This window comes from Geotrypetes seraphini, chromosome 1 (assembly GCF_902459505.1).
Source record: "Geotrypetes seraphini chromosome 1, aGeoSer1.1, whole genome shotgun sequence".
NCBI lineage: Eukaryota > Metazoa > Chordata > Amphibia > Gymnophiona > Dermophiidae > Geotrypetes > Geotrypetes seraphini.
The window spans coordinates 459,736,507-459,761,630 of record NC_047084.1 but is presented as its reverse complement, the minus strand read 5'-3'; the positions used below and the strand labels follow the sequence as shown (position 1 = coordinate 459,761,630).

Genomic DNA, 25,124 nt, shown 5'->3' with positions numbered 1-25,124 from the left:
GGGATCTTAGCAATGAGCACCTGCCTCTCCTTTGTAAGTCAAAAGAAAGTGCTTCCAACAGCCTTTTAGTGAAAACTGGGAAGAACAGACCTTCTAGAAGAGGAGAAGGCTCCTAGCCTAGGTAGACCCAGTCAATTTTAGTAGTACACATTTGCATTCTATCCAGAGGTGAAATGCCACCTTCAGAGAGCTGCCTCAGCACCAAGACTTAACTAATAGCCTTGCACTCTTCTGAAACAGCAATGTTTAGTTCTATACACCCATTTTATGAGAAATTATATTCACTGTTCCAGATTTCTGTCGTTCTACAGACTGATACTCATCTCTGTGTCATTTGCACTTTTCATCTTTCACACACACACACACACACACATACACACACACACACACACATACACACACACTGCCATTGCTACCAGGCTAGTTCATGGAGGCTGAGTGTCTCTGAGCATGTAGGGGATGCTCAGGGACAGAAATAAATGATCTAAAAGAGTGATGAACATGGGGTATTTATTTGAGCAGGGATGAAATAAAAGGGACCTATCTGTACAAATACTTTAGAAACACCAGCGCAGCCCAAACTGATTTTTTTTTTTTTTAACCAGGGCCACTCACTGTTCTTTACAAGAGACATAACTTGGGCAAGACACAACCAGAGAATGTGCCAACAATGCCTCGCAGCGGCAGAAGACAAATAAAAGCCAAGAGCTGAAAAACAGTTCTGTTCCATGGTCAATGTGGCAATGATCATGTAGCGACTATAGAAATTGCACGCCAGGCTTCAGCTTTTTCTCAGCGGATCTGTGAGAAACAAAGAACACAGGGATAATTAGGTCTCTGACGAAAGAGGGGATGAATTAAGATTTAAGTGATAGCGCCAAGACATGAGTTAATGATCAGCTCCTTTGAAAGCTCGGTAATTTGTGGATGGAAGAGGGATGCACATTAATCCAAGGTGGACTTGGAGGCATAGAAAACCCCCAGCACATGTTATCAACCTGTAACAGAGACAGCGCAAATCCTTACCGTGTATTTATCCCATTTCTTCTCTGGATCGTAGGGCTCCCAACGGCTAGCTGGGAAGATGTGTTTGTTTTTCTCATACCAGCTACGCAGGACCACTTTTCCAGCATGTGACTGAGGGAAAGAGGAGTGGAGAGAAGACTCAGATCAAGGGCACTATGTACGGGGGTAGGGATACTTGGACCCTAAATTTTCTGCAAGTTTGGGGTCCTTATATATCTTCCTTGTCTCCTAGAGTCCGTAGTTTGATATTTAATACTCTAAAAGTTTGATTTGACTTGAGCAATGGGGGGGAGGGGGAGGTAGCGACCCTGGGTCTGCCCTTCTACTGATATGGATCTCCTGGTTATTCCTCATCTATTCTGGTTCTTTTTTTGTTTTATTCGTATTTCGCTGTTTTGTTGATTTTGTTCAGTTTTTGTTTGATATGTCGTAGATTTCTGAGGAGGTGGGGGGGGGAAGGATGGGGAGGTCCTGTTGTGCGTCTCTCAAGACCCATCAGAGTCCAGGGCCCTGATTTCTTTGTTTTCGTTTAGGTCCTGTTGGAGCTTCTCTCGTCTGGTAACATTGGGATGCTTGATATTTCGCTCTTTGAATTACCTATTGACTGCTATTCTTCCTTCGTGATCGTAAAAAATTTTTCTCCTGGCGCTGCATCACTGGTTTTATTCTTTTTCTTATTGGCTTTCCTCTTAACCATATGTCTACCTTTAAATATACTGTCATGGGGCAAAGGATGGGGGGAGACAGAGTATTGTTTTGATATCATTGGCAACTTCCTTTGACCACTTATGGAACCAGAGCATTCCAGAGTTCTTTCTTATGACTTTTATTGGTTTTACGCTGTCCTTGTCCTAGCGCATCACTGTTGTTACTTTACATACTTTATTAGGTGGGGGGGTGTTGTCATAAGGGATGTTGATGTATAATTCTTCGACAGTTACTGTTTCCATTGTTAAGCTATCTGTTTGTTCAATAAAAATTGTTTTCACCTACCAGGACCGCTCCACAGCAAGCTTCCCCACAGCTATTACGTAAAAGCTGACCTGCAACTGTGCGATTGAACAAACACTAATCTCTCTTATGAAAGGTTGCTGTATAGTGGAACCTACCAGCTACAAACTAGAGTTGCACAGGGTCAGAAATCCCACCCATCCCCGCCAGGATCCTCTCCGTCCCCACCTGTCCCTGCAAGGAATTACCTCCATCCCCGCCCGTCCCCAAAAAAGCAGCAATTACTTCTGACAGGTTCATCAATTCCACAGTTTCTTTTGTGTTTGCGCTGCTGTTTTCCTTGTGGAATCTCTTTGGCGGAACCCTTTTTTTGTTTTCTGTTCAGGTAATTAACTTATAAACCCCCTCTTTTACTAAGGCTGATGTGTCCATTGTATTATATGGACGAACCCCGCTTCCAAAGCCTTCCATCCCTGTGGGAGTCCCGTTGGCTAGAGGGGGGTCCCCATGGGAGTCCCATGGGTTAGGGGGGATTTCCGCAGGACACGCGGGATTCTCGCGATCCCCGTTCCCGTGCAGACCTCTACTACAAATTCCAAGTCACTATTAGAGTTCTAGATATATATATGACAGAATCCCTAAGTGAAAACCAGCCTGTAGCCTTCCAATTTTTTCTCTTTTCCTCCCCAGAAGCAAATGTACAAAATATTTTCTTGAAACCCCCCCCCGCCCCCACCAAACCAAGAATTCATCATCATAGCCTCCCTTACCTCATCCTTTTCCACGGTGGCATCACTCAGTAGCCGAACATCTTCATGGACATCAAAGTTGAAAAGCGGCCCTGGAAGGGAATGTGAGGGGAGGTGGAGATTAAGAAACTGAGGTGTCACCTATAAAATTCACATCATTCCTGTCTCTGCTAATCACCAGACCTCTGTGGAATAATCAAGGAAGCAGGACAAGAGAAAAAAAGGGAAAAGGAATAGTCTGGGGTGTCACCTATGAAATTCACATCATTCCTGTCTCTGCTAATCACCAGACCTCTGTGGAATAATCAAGGGGGACAGGACAAGAGAAAGAAAGGAAAAGGAATACTGTAGTGCTATCCAAAGCATGCATCTTACTCCTCACCTAGCCATGCTAAATGCATGTCTTTTTCAGACATGATGCAAATTCAGCATCTGTATGCAATAAGAGGCAGGAGTAAGCTGGGAGGTACACTAGAAAACAGAGAGCTAGGCACTCACCACTTTTGCCTCTGGCTTTGGTTACAATGAAATCATAAAAACTGTGATGCTGGAAGACAGAAGTGAGCAGAGATTAATGAACACAAACCATTTAGGGCAGGGTCATGGAAAGAAAAGTCCGACAACTGTGAAAGTCCAGAGTTAGGGGGAAAACCAAAGGGCAGACAGCAACACTCACATGAGGAATTATCAAGTCCTCTTTGATGTACATCAACTGTTCCACACCAGCAGATCTAGACAAGAGACAGAAGGATGAGCAGAAGTGTATCACCTATAATCCAGTTCACACAAACCCTAATTTTTCTGAGCATAGACTGGACAAAAACCCCAACCCTGATTTGCTCACTACAACTTTCCCAGGAATTTACGGGGAATTCAGGAAGCGCCTAAAAACATACCTATTCCTGAAGTACCTAGACAACTGACCCGTACACCTCTCTCAATAACGGTTTTCTTGACCTATTCTCATTCTCTTCTCTCTTAAGTTCACTCATTTTGTACCTCTTGTAACTTTTGTAAACCGCATAGAACTTCACGGTATTGCAGTATATAAACTGTTATTATTATTATTATAAGGAAGCCAGGAGCTGCACTGACAATCTTTCCATGGCCCAAACTCCTTCCTAAGGGCAAAGAGAGTAGGATAATAATACATGCTCTTTCTTACTACTACTACTAATTGTTTCTATACTGCTACCAGACGTACGCAGTGCTGTACAGAGTCACAAAGAAGACAGTCCCTGCTCGAACGAGCTTACATTCTAAACAGACAAACAGGATGTTTGTATCCATGACATCCCATTTGTTTGTTTCACTGAAAGGGGTCAGGCTGTTACACATTATCTCGAGACTGACCGGAGCTCGCTGAAGTCCTTGCGCAGGATTTCCAGCGCTTTCTGCAGGAACTGTTGCATTGTGTTGCCTTTCTTCATCTGGAAGGGAGTATACAGAGTGCAGGTCAGTCTGGATTGGCAATACAATGGAGTGAGAGGGGGGAGACACAGCATTTGAGGAATGTAAAAGGCTTCACCTTAACAGTCCGGCGGTGTCCTGATCCATCCCAGTAACTAAATGTGATCTCAATCTCTTCACCTGCAGGAAGAAATGAAAGATGCGCATGCCAGGGTACACAAGCAGAATGTCTTGACTGATACTACTTCAGTGATAAATGCTCAGATGGACACAACCTACACATCCTGTGTCAGTAGGCACTTTTCCAAAGATATACCTACTTTTTATTTTCTCTTGTTTGGCTTCCCACTCCTGCCGTAGCTCTTCCCGCAAACGGTTCTCCTCTTCCTGGGTTAAGGGAAGAAATTAAAAGCTGGATGAGGGGGAGGGGGAGCCACCACGCTGAGGCCCTGCAGAGGACCATGCCTTTGTATTTTCTTTATCAATGCTTTAGAAATTAACAAACAAAAATCCTTTCTATTACAAAACATAAAAAAATAAAAAAATAAACCCCCATTAAAAAAGGCAAAGGCTAGATTCTATAAATAGCACCTAGATCGGAGACACCTAGCTGAGTTCCACATGGAACTCAAAATTGTTTAATAAACTTTACTGGTATGGTAATTGATCATGCCATTTAAAAAAACTCATTAAAAAGATTAAAAAACAATTAAATGTTCTGTGTGGAACTCGGCATAGCGCCTACAATGAGGTGCCTACTTGCACCTACCCACAAAGTAAGTGTGGTATAACTTTAGCGTCAGTAGACGTCTGTGTTTGGTGCTATTTCTCAATTTAACCTTAATATCCCTTCTTTAAAAATCATTGGCACATGTCGCACCTCCACGTTTTCTGTAACAGCCCCTACAATCTGGAATGCTCTTCCTTTATATCTAAAAATGGAAAAAACCTAAAAAATTTTAAAAGCAATCTAAAGTGCTTTCTTTTTAAAGATGCTTTTAACTGAACTACTATATTTTAGCTATTAATTTTATATTGTTCCCCAGTTCCTAAGTGTTTTTCCCTTAAATGTTTCTTACTTTTTCTATTACAATTGTATTTCTCCCCCCTTCCCACATGTATCTAAGGCCTACGGGTCAATATTTACCCAGTTTGTACGGTTGGGAGTCCTGTAATTTTTATAGGAAAGTATGTTCAATTGTTATTTTTGTTTTAATGTTAATGTTTTTACTTTGTACAACGCTTTGTAGAATCAAAAACTGAATAAACTATAAACTAGTATATTAAGCCAGGAAAACCCTGGCCTAATATTAGGACACCTACTGGTGCCTAAATCAAGTTAGGCACCAAAAGACGTATGAGACACTGGAAGCCCTGAATATGTATACCCGATATGATTCAAACGTACAAATACTTGAAAGATATTAACATTGGACAAAATCTTTTCCAGAGAAAGGAAAATAGTAAAACCAGAGGGCATAATTTGAGGTTGAAGGATGGTAGACTCAAGAGTAATGTTAGGAAATAGAGAATGACATGGTAACAAAATTTATCACCGTTCCCGTCCCCGCGGGAAACCATCTTCATGTCATTCTTTAAGGAGAGAGGGAAGAATCAGAGTATAATTGGGCACAATCACTGACCCACAAGCTTTGCTTTGAAGAATGCTGGTGTAGAAGGACTGAGGTTACTAGAAATAGATACTAGAAAATGACATGGGATTATTTCCCGCAGTTATCTGCGGGGACGGGAACGGTGATGAATTTTGTCACGGTGTCATTCTCTACCTGGAATGCACTCCCAAGGGAGGTGGTGGAGATGAAAACGATGACAGAGTTCAAACAAGCATGCGATGAACACAGAGGATCTCTAATTAGAAAATAATGGGTATATATTGAAAAACTAAAGCCAGTAGTGGGAAGACTTGCACAGTCTGTGTCCCTTATACAGACATTCAGTTGAGGTCAGGCTGGGGAAGGCTTCGATGGCTGGGATGGTTTAAATGGACTGGAGTGAGCTTTGACAGAGATTCCAGTAGACAGAACCTAGGCAGAGTACTGGGTTTCTGGCCCAGAAATATCTAAGAAAAAGGACAATTTAAATTCAAGTTAAAAAGTGATAAATTGCCAGGACTGGATAGTATACATCCCAGGGTATTAAAAGAACTCAAAAATGAAATTGCTGACCTGCTGTTAGTGATCTGTAACCTATAGCTAAAATTGTCTGTAGTACTTGAAGATTGGAGGGTGACCAATTTTTAAAAAGGGATCCAGGGAGATCTGGGAAATTATAGACCAATAAGCCTCACTTTGGTGCCAGGCAAAATGGTAGGCACGATTATAAAAAATAAAATTAGAGAAAATGTAGATAAGCATGATTTAATGAGACAGAGTCAGCATGGGTTCAGCCGAGCGAGATCTTGCCTCACAAATTTGCTTGACTTCTTTGAAGGTGTAAATAAACATGTGGATAAAGGTGAGTCGGTTGATATAGTATATCTAGATTTTCAGAACGCTTTTGATAAAGTTCCTCATAAGAGGCTTCTAGAAAATTAAAGTGTCATGGGATAGATGGCAAATTTCAGTTGTGGATTAGGAATTGGTTATCGGATAGAAAACAGAGGGTAGGGTTAAATGATCATTTTTCTCAATAGAGGAGAGTAAACAGTGGAGTATCGCAGGGGTCTGTACTGGGACTGGTGCTATTTAACTTATTTATAAATGATCTGGAAATTGGAATGACAAGTGAGGTGATTAAATTTGCAGATGACACTAAACTGTTCAAAGTTGTTAAAACGCATGCGTATTGTGAAAAATTGCAGGCGGACCTTAGGAAACTGGAAGACTGGGTGTCCAAATGGCAGATGAAATTTAATGTGGACAAATGCAAAGTGATGCACATTGGGAAGAATATCCTGAATCACAGTTACCGGATGCTAGGGGCCACCTTGGGGACTAGTGCTCAAGAAAAGGATCTGGGTGTCATTGTAGACAATACGATGAAATCTTCTGCCCAATGTGCGGGGTGGCCAAAAAAGTAATAAGGATGCTAGGAATTATTTAAAAAGGTATGGTTAACAAGACTAAGAATCACTCCATGGTGCAACCTCATCTGGAGTATTGCATTCAATTCTGGTCTCCTTATCTCAAGAAAGATATAGTGGCGCTAGAAAAGGTTCAAAGAAGAGCCACCAAGATGGTAAAGGGGTTGGAACTCCTCTTGTATGAGGAAAGACTAAAATGGTTAGGGCTCTTAAGCTTGGAAAAGAGACGGCTGAGAGGAGATATGACTGAAGTCTACAAAATCCTGAGTGGAGCAGAACGGGGTACAAGTGGATCGATTTTTCACTCCGTCAAAAATTGCAAAGACTAGGGAACAATCGATGAAGTTACAGGGAAATACTTTTAAAACCAATTGGAGGAAGTTTTTTTCCACTCAGAGAATAGTTAAGCTCTGGAACATGTTGCCAGAGGATGTGGTAAGAACAGATAGCAAAGCTGGTTTTAAGAAAGGTTTGGACAAGTTCCTGGAGGAAAAGTCCATTGTCTGTTATTGACAAAGACAGGGGAGAAGCCACTGCTTGCCCTGTATCGGTAGCATGGAATATTGCTACACCTTGAGTTTTGGCCAGGACCTGGATTGACCACCATGAGAATGGGATACTGGGCTTGATGGACCACTGGTCTGACCCAGTAAGGTTATTCTTATGTTCTTATAATCATTCATTTATAGAGCATGTATGGTTGGGCAGACTGGAGGACCATTTAGGTCTTTATCTACCATCATTTACTATGTTACTAGGTGCAATTCTATAAATGGCACTTAGGGGTTGATTTGACAACCATGCCTAGGAATTAGGCGTCGTTTATAGAATCAGGCCCAAAAAGCCCCTAAGCTACAGGATCACAAATATATAGCACACATGTAACTCATAACATCTTATAATCTTCCCTCACTCCTTTCCATGGGGGAAATTCCAAAATTGGGCACCACATATTTGGCACCTAAATGCAGTGCACTGAGCACCAATTTTATAATAGCATCTGAGTGTCAAGTTCCCATTACAGAATACAAGTATAAATTGGCATCAACACGCCTACATTTAGGCATGCACACTTATGCCACGCACAAGAAAGCCGACGCCAGCGCCACACAAGCCAGCTCGAACGGGCCGGCGTGGGAGCCCTGCTCCGCCCCCCCGTTCCCGCAGGAGGACACCATATTTAAAAACAAGAAAGCCGACGCCAGCGCCACACAAGCCAGCTCGAACGGGCCGGCGTGGGAGCCCTGCTCCGCCCCCCCGTTCCCGCAGGAGGACACCATATTTAAAAACAAGAAAGCCGACGCCAGCGCCACACAAGCCAGCTCGAACGGGCCGGCGTGGGAGCCCTGCTCCGCCCCCCCGTTCCCGCAGGAGGACACCATATTTAAAAACAAGAAAGCCGACGCCAGCGCCACACAAGCCAGCTCGAACGGGCCGGCGTGGGAGCCCTGCTCCGCCCCCCCGTTCCCGCAGGAGGACACCATATTTAAAAACAAGAAAGCCGACGCCAGCGCCACACAAGCCAGCTCGAACGGGCCGGCGTGGGAGCCCTGCTCCGCCCCCCCGTTCCCGCAGGAGGACACCATATTTAAAAACAAGAAAGCCGACGCCAGCGCCACACAAGCCAGCTCGAACGGGCCGGCGTGGGAGCCCTGCTCCGCCCCCCCGTTCCCGCAGGAGGACACCATATTTAAAAACAAGAAAGCCGACGCCAGCGCCACACAAGCCAGCTCGAACGGGCCGGCGTGGGAGCCCTGCTCCGCCCCCCCGTTCCCGCAGGAGGACACCATATTTAAAAACAAGAAAGCCGACGCCAGCGCCACACAAGCCAGCTCGAACGGGCCGGCGTGGGAGCCCTGCTCCGCCCCCCCGTTCCCGCAGGAGGACACCATATTTAATTCGACCCAGGGTCAACGGCGCACCACACACAGCCAATCCCAATCATTACAGTACCAAACAAATCGGTCATACAAACCAGAAAAACCCAAACCCCTAGAACCTTGATCCTCTGTTCACCATCCAACCAAACAAGCATACCCACAATCTGGGGAAAAAGACATACAACAAAAGCCAAGATAAGCTTTCAAAGACCCCAGACAATACAAAAAATACTATCAAATATAGCTCCTACCCCCTGCCCACGCACATAAATCACACAAATAGCATGTTCATACTTAAATATACGATCGGTAGGCCCAAAAACAGAACTAATCAAAGACTGGCTAATCAAAGAAGACCTAGGATGCCTCTTCCTCACTGAAACCTGGCTCACTTCCGACAAAGACCCTCACATTATAGAAATCTGTCCCAAAGGATACAAAATTGAACTAGTATGCCGAGCAAACAGACGAGGAGGAGGGATTGCAATCATAGCAAAAAACAACTTCAACATCAAAGTCCTAGCCAAGCACTCCTCCCCCCATCTAGACCTTCTAACCTGCCAACTTTCTGACACCACCCTAACAGGAAATCTAAACTGCCTTCTATGCTACATCACCCCAGGAAAATGGAACATAACTAAACATGAACTAGAAGAGTTCATCCTCCAGAACTCACTTTCATCTACAAACAATCTGATCCTTGGTGACTTAAACCTCCACCTAGAAGACCACTCCTCCAAACAAGTAGAAGATATTATATCATACCTCAGCACCCTATCGTACCAAATCCTCAACCCAGAACCAACACATGAAAAAGGTCATCAACTCGATATCGCAGCATACTCATCCCCAAACTACAACACACAAAACATCCAAATCACCAATGGCACCTGGCAACCCACCCTATGCTCGGACCACTATAAATACAACTTCACCATCAACTGGGAACATACCAAAAACAAACCCATCCCCCTCAAAACAAGCTATAAGACTAGACAGAAAACCGAACCAAACACATTCTGGAGCGCAGTGGACCCAGAAATAGATTCCAGCAACCCTAGCGAATTCATAAACACCTGGCGATCTCTCAGCGAATCGACCTTGAACAAACTAGCACCACTAAGAGAAAAAAACAAAATACATAGACAATCAGATAAATGGTTTGACACCGAACTCCTACAACTAAAAAGGAAATGTAGACAACTAGAAAGGGCATGGGCAAAACAGAAACAAGTTATTACCAAAATAGAATGGAAAATCCAACTCAAGCAATACAAAATCAAATTGAAGGAAAAACGCAAAGACTACTACTCTAACCTCATAGGCGCCGACAAACCAGACACAAAAAAACTGTTCAACCTAGTAAGAAACCTCACCGACACTAAACCATGTCTAGCCACCCAGGAAAACCTAACACCTACAGCCTCTCAATTAGCAGACCACTTCAAAAATAAAATCATCTCAATTAGAACAACATTCAACAACTCACAATACAACACAGACCAGATTCTAACAAAACCCACAACAGCCAAAGCAATATCAGCAGACAGGTTCTGGACCGACTTCCCTAAAACCCAATGGACCGAATTGGACAGGCTATACAAAAAATATTGCAAATCAGCATGTGATCTGAATAACTGCCCACCATACCTACTAGCAACAGCTTCCACCAACTTCAAAGCTTGCTACACATTATGGCTGCAAACCACACTCAGGGAAGGCCAGTTCCCACCAGACCTCGGAGAAATTATAATCACGCCAATACTGAAAGATCCCAAAGGTCTAACAAACAGCCCATCAAACTACAGACCAATCGCTTCTATCCCAACATACGTCAAAATAATAGAGGGACTAGTCGCACAACAACTGTCCACGTACCTTGAATCCCACAATATCTTACACCCATCCCAATCCGGATTCAGAACCAACTACAGTACCGAAACTCTACTAGTATCTCTACTAGACATAGCTCGAAGTCACCTCAGCCAAGGAAACAAACTACTAATCATCCAATTTGATTTATCAGCTGCATTCGATCTAGTGGACCACGACATACTCCTCCAAATACTAGACGCAATAGGAATTTCAGGTAAAGTTCATAACTGGTTCAAAGGCTTACTCAAAAATAGAACATACAGAGTCAAATCTAAAGACATTCTATCTGAACCATGGTCCAATCCATGTGGAGTACCACAAGGCTCTCCCCTCTCTCCCACACTTTTCAACCTATTCATATCCTCCCTAGGCACCGTCCTAGACGCCCAAAATATTACTTCTCTCAGCTACGCGGACGACATTACTATCCTCCTTCCATTCGACATACATAACCCAATCTCCACAGAACACCTGAAAACTACATTGGAAACAGTGGATAAATGGATGATAGACCACAAGTTGAAGCTGAACTCTGACAAAACCAAATTCTTATTACTAGAGAAAGACAAAAAACCATCCCTAACAGAACTGGAAGTAAACTCAATCAAGTACCCTATACAGAACTCCCTCAAAATCCTTGGAATACACTTAGACAGATGCTGTACAATGCAAACACAAATCCAAAAAATCACCCAAAAAGCATTCTTCACAATGCGAAATTTAAGAAAAATCAGAAAATTCTTTAAAAAAGACCAATTCAGGATCATTGTCCAATCCATGGTACTAAGTATCGTCGACTATTGCAACAGCCTCTACTTACCCTGCTCGACCAACACAATAAAAAAACTACAGACCATCCAGAACACAGCCCTCAGACTCATATATTCACTCAGCAAATACGACCACATTACCAATGCATACCTAGAATCCCACTGGCTACCAATAAAAGCAAGAATACAATTCAAACTCTACTGTCTCATTTTCAAAGTAACCCATGGCACGGCACCCAGTTACCTAAATAACCGTTTTCACTACTACCACCCACCAAGAAAAAGGAGAACACAGAACCTCTTCACCTATCCACCACTCAACGGTACCTGTCGTAAGAAACTCTATGACAACCTCCTGGGGACACAGGCAGCCAAAATAGACTCTGACATCTCTAAATTACTGACCAAAACAACAGACATAAAAGAGTTCCGCAAAGAAATAAAAACACTACTGTTCAAAAAATATCTCCCATCACTCTAACCACCGCCCAACGAGTTCCCATTCAACGACTTCGGAATCACTCATCCATATTATCTCTTTGTCGGTGATCAAGAATGTACTGAAACTCTTCTACATTACACCCGACTTAACTGATCGAGTTGACATGTATTACCTCTGCAAAATGCATTATCTTCTGCTATATGTATTATCTTCTGTCATAAGTAATATCTTCTGTGAAATTGTAATATCATAACTCTTCACTGTTCCTGTAACTTACTCCTATCCTGAAATGTAATTCTACTGGAATGTCCCAGATATTTTCTATATTGTAATCCGCCTAGAACCGCAAGGCACAGGCGGAATAGAAATCCGTAATGTAATGTAATGTAATGTAATGTAATAGCAGCTCTAAATGTGGCACTTTAGCGAGTAACTCACTGCAGTCTACTGAGTTGCAGCTGGAAAGGAGCATTACGTTGCAAGTCTTTCATGCATTACCAGAGTTATCTTTTTTTCAATACAATACAAGCAAGAGTACAATTCAAATTCTACTGCCTACTATTTAAAACCTTAAACGGAGACAGTCCAACCTACCTAAACAACCGCCTAATCCAAACTACCTCAACCAGACATAGGAGAACCCACAAACCGTTCACGCATCGCCCAATCAGAGACGTCAAACGAAAAAAACTGTACAATGGCCTTCTAGCCACACAAGCAGCAAAACTGGACTACCAACTCTCCAATTTCCTGATTATGACCCCAAACTACAAATAGTTTAGAAAAGAAATAAAAACCATGCTATTTAAGAAATCTTGGAAGACAAACTAACACTGCAAGACTCATCCCAATTTCTCCTAAGCAATCCGCTCTTCTCTTCAATTCCTCTGGAAATGGCCAGATAACTTCTTTTGTAATCCACCTTGAACTACAAGGTATTGGTGGAATAGAAATCACTAATGTAATGTAATATATTTAAGCACCATTACATCTGGGACCTCTGAGGAAGGAGTGTTTTCCGAAATACGGACTATGTCAGGTCTTGTGTCTCCATATGAGAACTATTATTTGGATTGCTACGTAGTATTTTCGCCAATAAAGACTTTGTACCTTGTACATCGTATCTGCTGTTTTTTCTTGTTTTCGTCATTTGACTCTTCACTGCGAATTTGTTGGAACGTTCTTTTGTTTTGCTTAATGTCTGTCCCACCCATGCTCCTCTCATGTGAGCATTCTCCCTTGCAGTTACGCTCTAGGTGAGTAGTACAGGCCATTTATGGAACAGCGCAGAGCTAGCAACTTATGCATGCAAGCACATGTTTAGCTGCATAAGTGCCAGTATTCCCTAAAAGTTTAAATTCACAAACAGTGCCTACATTTTAGACGCCAAGGAAAAGAATTAGGAGGATTACGTCCCAAGAAAAATTTGCATCAAGAAATGTTGTAAGTTGCTCTGGTTCAAAAAACACATACACTTCTCCCTCCGTATTCGCACTCACGGTTTCATTTATTCGCGATTTTTCGCATGCTGACCCCGCCCCCAAAATTACATCACGATCAAAGTTCCTTTCCTTTTACTGTACCGAAAAAAAAGTTTAACGTTCATTCATTCTAAAAATCGCTGCTCCCATGCTTTCTCCCACCACGCTGCTTCCCATCATCCATAGAGAGAAATGCTGCTTCCCAGCATGCATGGAGAAAATCGCTATTATCCAGAAAATCGCTGGGAATCGCTGCTTGCCTGCTAACAGCTTTGGGAATCACTGCTTGCCTGCTAAAAGCTGCTAAAAGCTTAGTGAATCGTTTCCCAAAACCGCAAATAACATTTAAAAGGTTATTCGCGGTTTTAATCACAAAACCACTGGCAGTTACAAAAAACCACGAATAACATATAAAAAGTTATTTGTGGTTTTTTTATATTCGCGGCTATGTTCCGCCCGCATCCACCACAAATACGGAGGGAGAAGTGTACATACAGATGATCCAAAATGCTGTTGCATGTTTAATCTGTGGTGTGAGAAAGTTTGTCCATATCACACAATGGTTAAAAAACCTTCATTGTCTGCCTGCAAGGTGTCTAATTACAGTGGTACCTCGGTTTACGAGTGCACCGGTTTGCGAGTGTTTTGCAAGACGAGCAAAACATTCGCAAAATCGGCGCCTCGGAAACCGAGTGCGCTTCGATTTGCGATTGCCCCCCCTGCGAACCAGCACCCCCCCCGCCGCCATGGTGCCCCCCCGCTGCCTTCGGGCACCCCCCCGCCGCGACCTGAGGTCCCCCCAACCCACCCAAACCCTCTTCTTACTTTTCTATAGCCTCCGCAGCGGCACCGGCACCAGCATGTCCTGTGCTTGGTGCCGGTGCCTGAAGATCTGCTTCCTGTGCTGGGCAAGGCCTGAGAGTTCACGTCGAACATGAACTCTCACTTCAAACGTGAACTCTCAAGGCCCAGCACAGGAAGCAGATCTTCAGGCACCGGCACCACGCACAGGACATGCTGGTGCCGGTGCTGCTGCGGAGGCTACAGAAAAGTAAGAAGGAACCTCAGGTCGCGGCAGGGGGGTGCCTGATGGCGGCGGGGGGGAGGGTGCCGGTTCGTGGGGGGGCCTTCGGGGGGAGCAATGCCGGTTCTTGGGGGATGGGGGGGAGCAGCGCTGCTGACCTCGGGGGGGGGGGGAAGGTGGGGGTTGGAAACATATCAAAGCAAGTTTCCCTTACTTCCTATGGGGAAACTTGCTTTGATATGCGAGCATTTTGGATTACGAGCATGCTCCTGGAACGGATTATGCTCGTAATCCAAGGTACCACTGTATTTCCAAAACAATAGTGCTGGTATTCCTTGGTACTTGACACAAGCGATGACACTCTACCAACTGCTCAGAACCTTATGGTCTGAGGAGATGATACGATTGTCAATGATGGATTTTTCATAAGCACATTATGAAAGCATAAGAACATCTGCGTTCTCTCTTGCAGAAGTGACCTTATGGAACAATCTAAATGGACCATTAAGAACATAAGAATAGCCTTACTGGGTCAGACCAATGGTCCATCAAGCCCAGTAGCCCGTTCTCACTGGTGGCCAATCTAGGTGACCACTAGTACCTGGCCAAAACCCAAGGAGTAGCAACGTTCCATGCTACCGATCCAGGGCAAGCAGTGGCTTCCCCTATGTCTTTCTCAATAACAGACTATGGACTTTTCCTCCAGGAACTTATCCAAACCTTTCTTAAAACCAGCTCCAAAACCTCTGTCAACACGTTCCAGAGCTTACCTATTCTCCGGGTGAAAAAATTTCCTCCTATTGGTTTTAAAAGTATTTCCCTGTAACTTCATCGAGTGTCCCCTAGTCTTTATAATTTTTGACGGAGTGAAAAATCGATCCACTTGAGCACTCTTGGATTTTCAAAAATTTAAGAAGGTATTAAAAACCACCTTGTTCATGGAAGCATTTAAATGATTGCTTATTTCTTGTCCTTGCAGAATATTTCTGCTGATATGCGGGTAGCAATGTCAGATAATTGCTTCTGAAGAAACTGATGTCTCTAATATGTTTGTACAAAATTATTGTATGTACCTGCTTTTTATGATTGTATTTTGCAAATCGCCTGTGAATAGGCAGGTAAGAAATTTTTTAAATAAGTAAGTAAACCAAGAAACTTGAGAACACAAGCTCAAAGAAATCTGAGCAGGAAAGAGGCTCCAAGGATACAGCCCTCTGCCTTAGACCCCCCAAAATCTTTATGATGCCCAAATGCTTTTCCATCCGAAAGACACCCTGGGCTCCCTTTACAAAATGGTGCTAACAATTAATGTGTGCTGAATGCAAAGAAGCCAATGAGAACTGAATGGACTTATTTGCATTTAGCACTCCACTTTGTAAAAGGAAGCATCTGTAATGGAAATAAAATTTCAAGATCCAATTCTGATTGTATTCATGGCTAAAAATTACAAGCAGTATAGAATACACTCTAGCTCCTCCAAGAAATTTTTAAAAACCCTCATAGATTGATTCAAATTGTTCTCCAATAACTGGAGCTCTTTCTTCTCTGAGCCTTTCACAGTTAAACAGGTGGCCCTGGCAATGGGAGGCATGAACCCAGCAGAAATCTTAAGAATCTCCCTGAATTACCTCATCAGCATATTCTCAGGAGTACCACTATCGATCTTAAGAAATTTAGAAATATAAATAACATCCCCTGCTCTGATCTTCTAGGGCCTCCAACTTCCTCTTAACCAGGGTGGACACACTATCCTGAATGGCCTCCCATGCCGACAATCTATTTTCCTGCCGTTAGAGCTAAGATGTCATATCTGTAAAAAAGTCTAAATCGGATCCAGCCAATTGGACAATGATATTTTAAATTAAGCCACTGCAACCAAGAGGGTATGGAAAGTCAGAGTGTGACACGTTAGACAAAATGTGGCGTTTCATGTATCTCAACAGTAGTTAAGGAACCTTGTCACTTCTACACTCTTTGACAAAGGCTCCAGGGACATCTACAATCAACTGCCCCAACAATGGCATCTTTGTTGCAGCTTCTCCCTGCATTGTCTCCTCTCACCTCAATGAGAACATGCTGCAATGACAGGCAGAGTGCTTGGACATAGTTTCATTATCACCGCTGCTCTCTGAGGTACCTCTTAAAGACAAATGCCAGAGAAACTTATCAATCTTTGCTTGCAAGACAGAGGGGTGAAGCCGACTTCAGGGATAAGATGCAAATTACCCTTTTCCTCCTGAACCATTATAGAGGTAACACCATTAACTGAGAAAATAGTGAAGGAAAAAGTGAAGTAAGTCAGAGCTCAAGTGCACACTGAGAGCTAATAGCTATCTTGGATCCCCAGGCTATGTTTCATGTCGATTCTTCCTCTCACAGGAGGAAAAAGAGATACAGAGGGAAGCAGGGACTGTGTACCTCACGGTCCCGGTCTGGAAGGAAGCTGGTGTCCACATCTGGATTTTTGCCCAGCTGTTTCTTCTTCTTTTTTGTGGGGATCTCTAGAAAGGAAACATATGGGGTTAACAGTGAAAAGGAAGAAAGGAAATGCCCCAAATTGAGTCCCCTGCTGCCTACACAACTCAAGGAGTGGTCTAGAGGCTGGAACACTATGCTCAGAACCAAGAATCTAGGGCTCAAATCCCAATGATGCCCCCTGTAACCTTGGGCAAGTTATTTCATGCTCCTTTGCTTCAAGTACAAGAAAATACTTAGTGTACTTGAATGTAACTTACTTGGAGCTACCACTGAAAAGCATGACTAAATAGTCAAAAGCACATATCCACATAGTGACAGCTTCTATAAGGATAAGTAGCCTATAGCCGGATAATGCCACTGAAAATTCTTAAAGATCGCCTCTGCAGTATCTAGACAGCACCAAGACAGAGCATCACAGAGAATGGCTGTTCTAACTGTACAGTTAGCTGGCAATGTTCAGCTGCTATCTAGATAGCTAAATAAATAAATAAATGGAGTCTACAAAAAGGCTTCCTAACATACATGTAGCTATATGATTTAAGACTGACAATCTCCACGTCTATTCAACATGCCTCCTCATCCAGCCAGTATTTAAATAAAGGCCAACTGCAACATTTAAATATTGACCCCAGTAATAATTATCTATAGATGCCACTGGAGAGGGGTGACAAATCAGACATATAGCTGGATTTTTAATTATTAATCCAGAAGGTCTTGCAACATTTTTCATAAGTTGTTTAATCCAACGTGTGTCTAAGGAACACCATTGGAGTCATAACTCCTTATTGTTACTATTATCTTTGAAAAAAGGGTGGATGGGGAGATAGGGGTTGGGGATTAGAACAACGGCTAACTTTATAGTAGGGAGAGGGGAGACATGATCGAAACATTTAAGTACCTCACGGGACGTGTCGAAGTGGAAGATGATATTTTCTTTCTCAAGGGACCCTCGGCCACAAGAGGGCACCCGCTCAAACTCAGGGGCGGAAAATTTCATGGCGACACGAGAAAGTATTTCTTCACAGAGAGAGTGGTTGATCATTGGAACAAGCTTCCAGTGCAGGTGATCGAGGCAGACAGCGTGCCAGACTTTAAGAATAAATGGGATACCCATGTGGGATCCCTACGAGGGTCAAGATAAAATTGGGTCATTAGGGCATAGACAGGGGGTGGGTAAGCAGAGTGGGCAGACTTGATGGGCTGTAGCCCTTTTCTGTCGTCATCTTCTATGTTTCTATGTTTCTTATAAGATAAGATGGCATTAACTGTTATTGCTGTTGTGCATTAGTGCATAAGTATGCACATCGTTATTTTGTTATGTTTCCTTGTTCTCAATGAACATTATGCAAAAAAGAAAAAAAAAATCTGTGCCACTCATGTCTCAATCCACAATCATCTTCCATGCCACATTAATGAAACAGAAGCAAAAAAAAAAAGGGACCCATGGCTGACCCAATTTTAGAGCCTCCTGCCTCCACATATCTCAACCCTAAAGCATCTAAAGCCTAGAGTGGGTACGATTCTTACCCTGTGGGTCCAAGTCCTCCTCTCCGTCTTCATCCTCCTCTTCTTCCTCCTCCTCCTCCTCCTCCTCTGCTTCGTCCTCATCCAAGTTGAAGGACAGACTGGCAATCTTACGTTTCTGTTCTTTTTTTCGCTCCTTCTCTCGCTGCTTTTCCAGTTTTCTGGAAAAATAAAAAGACATAGGCCCAGATTCTCAAAGCTGGCCTGTGCTGAAAATTAAGCAGCGGTTGACACCCTACCGCTGCCTAACTTAAATGGTTTAAATGATGACAAACAATGTAGTAACTGATTGCGTTGTTTAAAACCAATTACAGTCTAATTTTAAAAAAATGTAGGCGCTTGCAAACGCCTACAAATGATGGCAGTCAACTCCAGTCCATAGAGGTGCTTACCGGTACCTACGTTTAAAATAGGTTTGGTATACGCCAGAAATTGATGTAGGTGTCGGTAGGTGCCTCTATGACATGATTCTTGTTGAAAGTAGACGCGGGAAATGTAGGCCTACACTTCTGGCGCCTAGTTTTGACATGGCCAGGATTTTTTAAAAGGCGTCATTGTGTGATTAACACATGATTGGCACTGCTTTTCTAAGCGGCCGCCACTAGTGGCGACATTTAGAGAATTTGGCCCATAGTCACTATCAAAAGGGCACAAGAGCCAGTGTGGCGTTCCACATATGAGATTTCTGAATTCCAGCTCTGCAAGAAGGCAGCGGCTGATTGCAATGAATTCAGAGGTGCTTAATAGAAGGAATGGTCAGGAGCGTCCGCTAGAATGGCCACTACACACTATTAGGGAAGGAAAAGCAGAGAAGACAGGAGGTAGCAGAGGATGAACTGAAGCCTGTTCTGCAGTCACTAGTTTGAAACTCACAGCTGCAAGTCCTTGTACTGTTCCTTCTTGGCCAGCTGCTTTTCCCGCTCTTTCACCAGAGCCTCCTGCTTGGCCTTCATGTCATTGAGGGTCACCAGACCTGAGGAAGACAGAATGGGTCTGGGAAGTAAAATAACTCAGAGGGACAGCAAAAAAAATAAATAAATTCAAAACATGTTACCAGCAGTAGAAAATCAATCATCTGGGGCTAGACTGATCTCTTCTTCTTTGCACCAGGCAATTGTAATTTGAACCTTGAACAGTAGAGGCTAGGCCCAATGAAGCCTCAGAAGTGCCTCCCCAGCCAGTGACTACCAGCAGGCTAAGTTGGCCCAACCACTCACCCACTGACCTCCATTCCTGCTGTACTCAACAGCAAGTTTTTCTTACAAAGGTAGAAGGCACAAACCTTGGTTGATAAGCCTGCCAGATGATGGGAACAGTGCTTGAAACAGGAGGGCTAAGCCAGCTTTTGAACTTACCCACAGTGCTGGATTTGAGCTCTGCCTCCACAGCATCATAGTGTGCCGAGAACTTCTTGTTGATGTTCGACTTCACGACATTCTCCTGCAAGGTAGAGGGGCAGACATGACAGGAATTGATCATGGTTTCTTTCATTCTTGAAAGCCACAAACAAGCCCTGAAGTGTCAGTGTATCCAAGACAAGCCATCCTACTAAACAAGGTTTCCATAAATGTTCAATGTGTAGCCTCAAGTTAGCTGATTTTTCAGTGAATGTTCATGAGAATTATGTATATGCATTTGGTTGGCTTTTAAAGCCAAACTGATCAGTCCGCTAGACTAAGGTAGAGGAAAGGATAAAAGCATGGTGTAACTAGTCTTTATGAAAGCATTTCTTACATTGCCCACACAGCTATAAAGTCCACAAATACTTTGTACATTGATTGTGCATCAATTTTCAAAGTAAAAAGACAAGTTCCGTCTATTTTCCATTTGAAAATCACCTAATGAAAAGTAACTATAGATATCTACACTTTTTTTTCTGCAGGTACTTTGTGTGGTGAAAATTACATGCCTTGTTTTAAACTTTTTAGAAATGTATAGACTTGAAATGCAGCATGACCAAAATTGTATAACTTAATATAAAAGTTGTAAATATCTGGTGTATTGTGGAGGTCTTTATATGAAATGTTACTTTTGTGGACAACAGGTCTTAACTGAAGCCAAGCAAAAAAAAGCATCTTTTAAATTACACAAGGTGTGCATTTTAGAAAAAGTTCTCCAATTTGTCCCAAATTTTGTGTCCTTGCCACTGTGACCAAGAGATAATTTTCTTATTCATTAATAGGATAGAATTATTCCACATAGGAATAAAAAAAGAATTGGATATAGGAATTTTTTAAATGGAGTCTAGATTTTTAAGCATATCATAAGTATTTTTGATGATAGGATTACTTCTGACTTAGGCAGTGTCATTCCAATTAATCTGGATAAAGGAAGTGGTTGTGTATATGTACGTTCAAGGGTCAATCAACATGGAGGAGAGAGGTGATCAAGTTTCTGTTCTATACTTTGTAATGTTCTTCGTAAATGTTGGGAAGATATAGGACAATGTATACCTAGGCTGACTGGGACTTAATACTTAATAATATTTGTTAGGGAATTCATCCAACCCAGGGGCTTTGCCCAAAGGCAGAGCCTTAATGACCTGCAGGGTTTCCTCCACCTCTATAGGTCAGGAAAGCCAATCTGCCTCCTCCTGTGATAGACAAGGGAGGTTCACCTGACTCAGATATTCATCAATATCCCCCTCAGGTACCCCATCCTCAGCGGTATACAACCTAGTATAATATTAGGTAAGTATTTCTCCAATCTTACCAGAGGACCTATAATCAACTCTGGCTGGGTCTCTACTTTTCAAAATTACTGAGCTGTGGAATGATTTTCCTATTCAACTGTGAGCTCTGGGCTCTTTCCAATCATTTCGAAAACATCTGAAAACTTGGCTATTTTCAAAGTTGTAAATTCCACTCCTCTCCTTACTATTCCAAATCCATATTGTATCTGTTCTCCTTCCTAATTTATTGTAAACCGTGCCAAGCTCTACTGTTATAGAAAAAATGTGGTATATAAGCCTAAGGTTTAGTTTAGTTTAATCTGAGCTATATAGTTTTGCAACTGCTTTTGTCTAAGTTTATGAGCCAACAAGTGTCCTGCCTGATTGCCGATATCAAAATATGTTTGCTGCAACACCTGGAGTTGTTGGGATAGGGCCAATAACTCTAAATCTTGAATTTCACCTCTAACTTGCTTAATTTGATGCAGTAATGCAGACCGCCCCCCTTGTTGTTTATGTTAAGCCTCCAATGCCACTAGTTTTTGCCTCAAGTTCTCCAGTTTCTAATGGTGTTCCCTCCTACGAAAGGTTCCCAATGAAATTACCCTACCCCCCAAGACACTTTTCAAACCCTCCCAAAAATTAACCAGGGAGATCTCATCCATTTGATTAAAAAGAATATATTCTTTAAGATTCTCTGTTAGCTGTTGAACATTAGCTGGATTCAATAAGAGCCCCTCATCAAGGTGCCAAAACCGTCTACCATGACTCTCCAACTTACATTCCAAACCAAACCAGGGAGTGGTCCGACCAAACCTGAGGTTCTACCTCCACTTTTCCAACCCATAAGAGAACATCAGCTGACACTCCCCAGTAATCGCGATAGATTAAAACCTCCCCCAGTACCAGATGCCCTTCTACTTTTTCCACAAAGGAATCCAACAAAAACTGCAGTATCGCCAGCCAAAGCAAAAACAAAAAACAAACCGCAGACTCCTATGTACGAGATGCAGGCAATGTTTATTATACCAAATATTTTATGCAGTTGAAAATACCACCTTATAACAAACCAAGGGACCTGACATGGTCCGTGTTTCGGAAAACACTCCTTCCTCAGAGGTCCTAATGAAAATAAATATGAAAACTAAGTAGATATGTATAATACATAAATCAATATAAATTGGTGTGCAAAAAATAATAAATCAAATAAAGATCCATGTGAACAAATATATGAGATCGAATAGACTTATGAGATAAAGAAATGAGGTTAATGTGCGAACAGAGTGGAGAAAAATAGTGTTATTTATAATTCATGCATGTAACTACCGTGGTGAGCATAATAATTTCACATAAGTATTACAGATACAAAAAAATGATAATTTGCTTATGTTTATAAGTGTAAATGTGAAACTGAAACCCAGAAAATATAGGATTATTGGAAATGCTCACAAACCTGTGATAGATGCAACTATGTGCTTAAATGTTATGCGACAAAAACACATGATGTGAAAGTGACTGGCAACAATGCGTATACATATACTGAACTTAGGTGAAAACAGAGACCACAAACGGGTGAGTGAACACAAACTAAAGAAATCTATAAAAAACAAATCCTAAATGGAATACCAATAAATAAGTGAAAAGATCAAAGGTATAAAATAAACCACAATGAAAGGTATAAAACTGAAGTAAAAGAAAAGAACCAAATGAGTAAATTACAGGTCATGACTTTAATCTGTATAAAAAGTTAAAAAATATAATTAAAATATATGTAAAAGGTATAAAACGTTTAATAAAAACGGGTTAAGTTATAAAAGTTTAGTTAAAAAAAGGGGGGGAAGGGAAACATAACCCATCATGTAAGCCCAAACATGTTCCGTACTGAGCACAAAGGGGGAGAGAAATAATGAGCACCGCTTAGCGGTCTAGGCCCCATTAGAGGATATCTGTCGCTGCATCCCATTGTTGTTATAAGATCCCTCCTATGGGTCACGTATACCATTTATATTGCTATAAATATGCATAAAAGCCTGCCGGGGCTCGCCCTACCCCCAATCTAAAAAGGCTCATTGAAGATACATGAGCTTTAAACCATGACAGAGGCTGAACTTAGCAACGCTCAATGGCAGGATTAAAGTAAAAATGTGCGAAGCAAAACTAGTAAAGCAAAAGCAAAAACGCTGCAAAAAACTTGCTGATGATAAAGGGGCAGTCTGAAAGTGTGGATTGGCTGAAAATCGCAGAAACACTGCAGATAACTGACAAATCAAAAATGAGGGCGGGCTTAGAGGATGGATAGCTGCGATTGGCTAAACAACGTGTCCTAAGATGTTTGAGTAACAAGAAGTTATTGTGTTTCTTAAAGAAAAATATCTCACTTATGAAAAACTGTATGGTTACCTAAAAGGAAAAATAAATGTCACAAAAACATATATGTGTTAAGGAAACTGAAAAGAAGCAAAGGCCACCGTGTGAGTGAGAACCAAAAAGGTATTTGATTTTTTATTATTTTTTGCACACCAATTTATATTGATTTATGTATTATACATATCTACTTAGTTTTCATATTTATTTTCATTAGTACCTCAGAGGAAGTAGTGTTTTCTGAAACACGGACCATGTCAGGTCCCTTGGTTTGTTATAAGGTGGTATTTTCAACTGCATAAAATATTTGGTATAATAAACATTGCCTGCATCTCGTACATAGGAGTCTGCAGTTTGTTTTTTGTTTTTGCTTCTACTTTTTCCTGCAATAGGGTCCCTAATCCAAGAAAAACAGTCCTTGCTCTGTATTGGGAGCATAAATATTAACACAGGTAAACAATTCTTGTTCAATGGTAACTTTCAAAATCAAATATCTCCCAAGTTTGTCTCTCACTACCTCATGCACCTCTGGGGAAGGTTGACTCGCTTTAAAGATCCCCACCCCATTTTTACTCCCCGATTAAAGGTTAGATACCAAAAAAAATATGAGGAAATTTTTTATGATGGAGCAGGTGTTCGTGAGATTTTCTCAAATGGGTCTCCAGAATAAAACCCACCCCTACCTGTAAACATGGCGCTTTCTGGGGACATTCAACCCTCGTACAGAAAATGTCATCCAGCGATATTCCCAACAATTCATCACTCTATTCCCCAACAGTATAGTAGAACAAGAAGATACCCCCAAGAACATCACCCCCCACAGATATCAAATCCCCATTGACTCTGTCCAGAACCACAACAGAACCCCCCGACCCACCCACTACAACCCACCCCATTCCCTCCCACCACAACCACCTACACTCTAAAGCAACCTCCGTGAAAAAGCAACCTCCACCCCCCTCCCCTTCTCTACTCTCTTAATTTAGAGGACAATCCCTGCATTCCTATGATCCCCCTGTACCCCCTGTTAAATAACAGTAAAGATGAAGCAAGCAGATACAACTCAGCAAACAAATAAATCCAAACAAACCCATTCTCCCTCTTAACCCTGCAAATCCCGAGTCAAACAGAATAGCAAGCAATACAAAGGTCCAAATATACCCCCTGTATGGTATCCAGTCTTGGCGAGTACAAGACAAGTTTCAAGTTTTATTTAAATTTGATGAATCGCTTATTGCATACTAAGCGAGTAACAATAAAATATAGAATAAACTTATAATCAATGTACAGCATTAAAATGGGTTAAAACGGACTGACAGACAGACAGACTTGAATACATAAAGAAAAAAAGAAAGGGAGACAGTTACAAAATTAATGTTTTTTATAATTAAAAAGAAAAGAAAAAGCCAAAAAAGGGAAGAACATAAGGAGCGGTA

The 25,124-nt window shown here is 42.1% G+C and overlaps 1 protein-coding gene across 1 annotated transcript in view; it reads right to left on the bottom strand.

The window, feature by feature from the left end:
• Positions 1–491: 491 nt before the first annotated feature.
• Positions 492–25,124, bottom strand: part of FAM50A (family with sequence similarity 50 member A) — a 34,678-nt gene continuing 10,045 nt past the window's right edge. Inside the window, exons 2-13 of the mRNA XM_033922806.1 lie at positions 20,009–20,093; positions 19,527–19,626; positions 18,657–18,814; positions 17,070–17,152; positions 4,457–4,523; positions 4,255–4,316; positions 4,080–4,156; positions 3,403–3,457; positions 3,225–3,273; positions 2,748–2,818; positions 1,027–1,137; positions 492–801 (exon numbers count right to left, since the gene is read on the bottom strand). Coding sequence (XP_033778697.1) covers positions 793–801; positions 1,027–1,137; positions 2,748–2,818; positions 3,225–3,273; positions 3,403–3,457; positions 4,080–4,156; positions 4,255–4,316; positions 4,457–4,523; positions 17,070–17,152; positions 18,657–18,814; positions 19,527–19,626; positions 20,009–20,093 — 927 coding nt within the window. The 3' untranslated portion in view covers positions 492–792. The remainder of the gene's footprint in view (positions 802–1,026; positions 1,138–2,747; positions 2,819–3,224; positions 3,274–3,402; positions 3,458–4,079; positions 4,157–4,254; positions 4,317–4,456; positions 4,524–17,069; positions 17,153–18,656; positions 18,815–19,526; positions 19,627–20,008; positions 20,094–25,124) is intronic.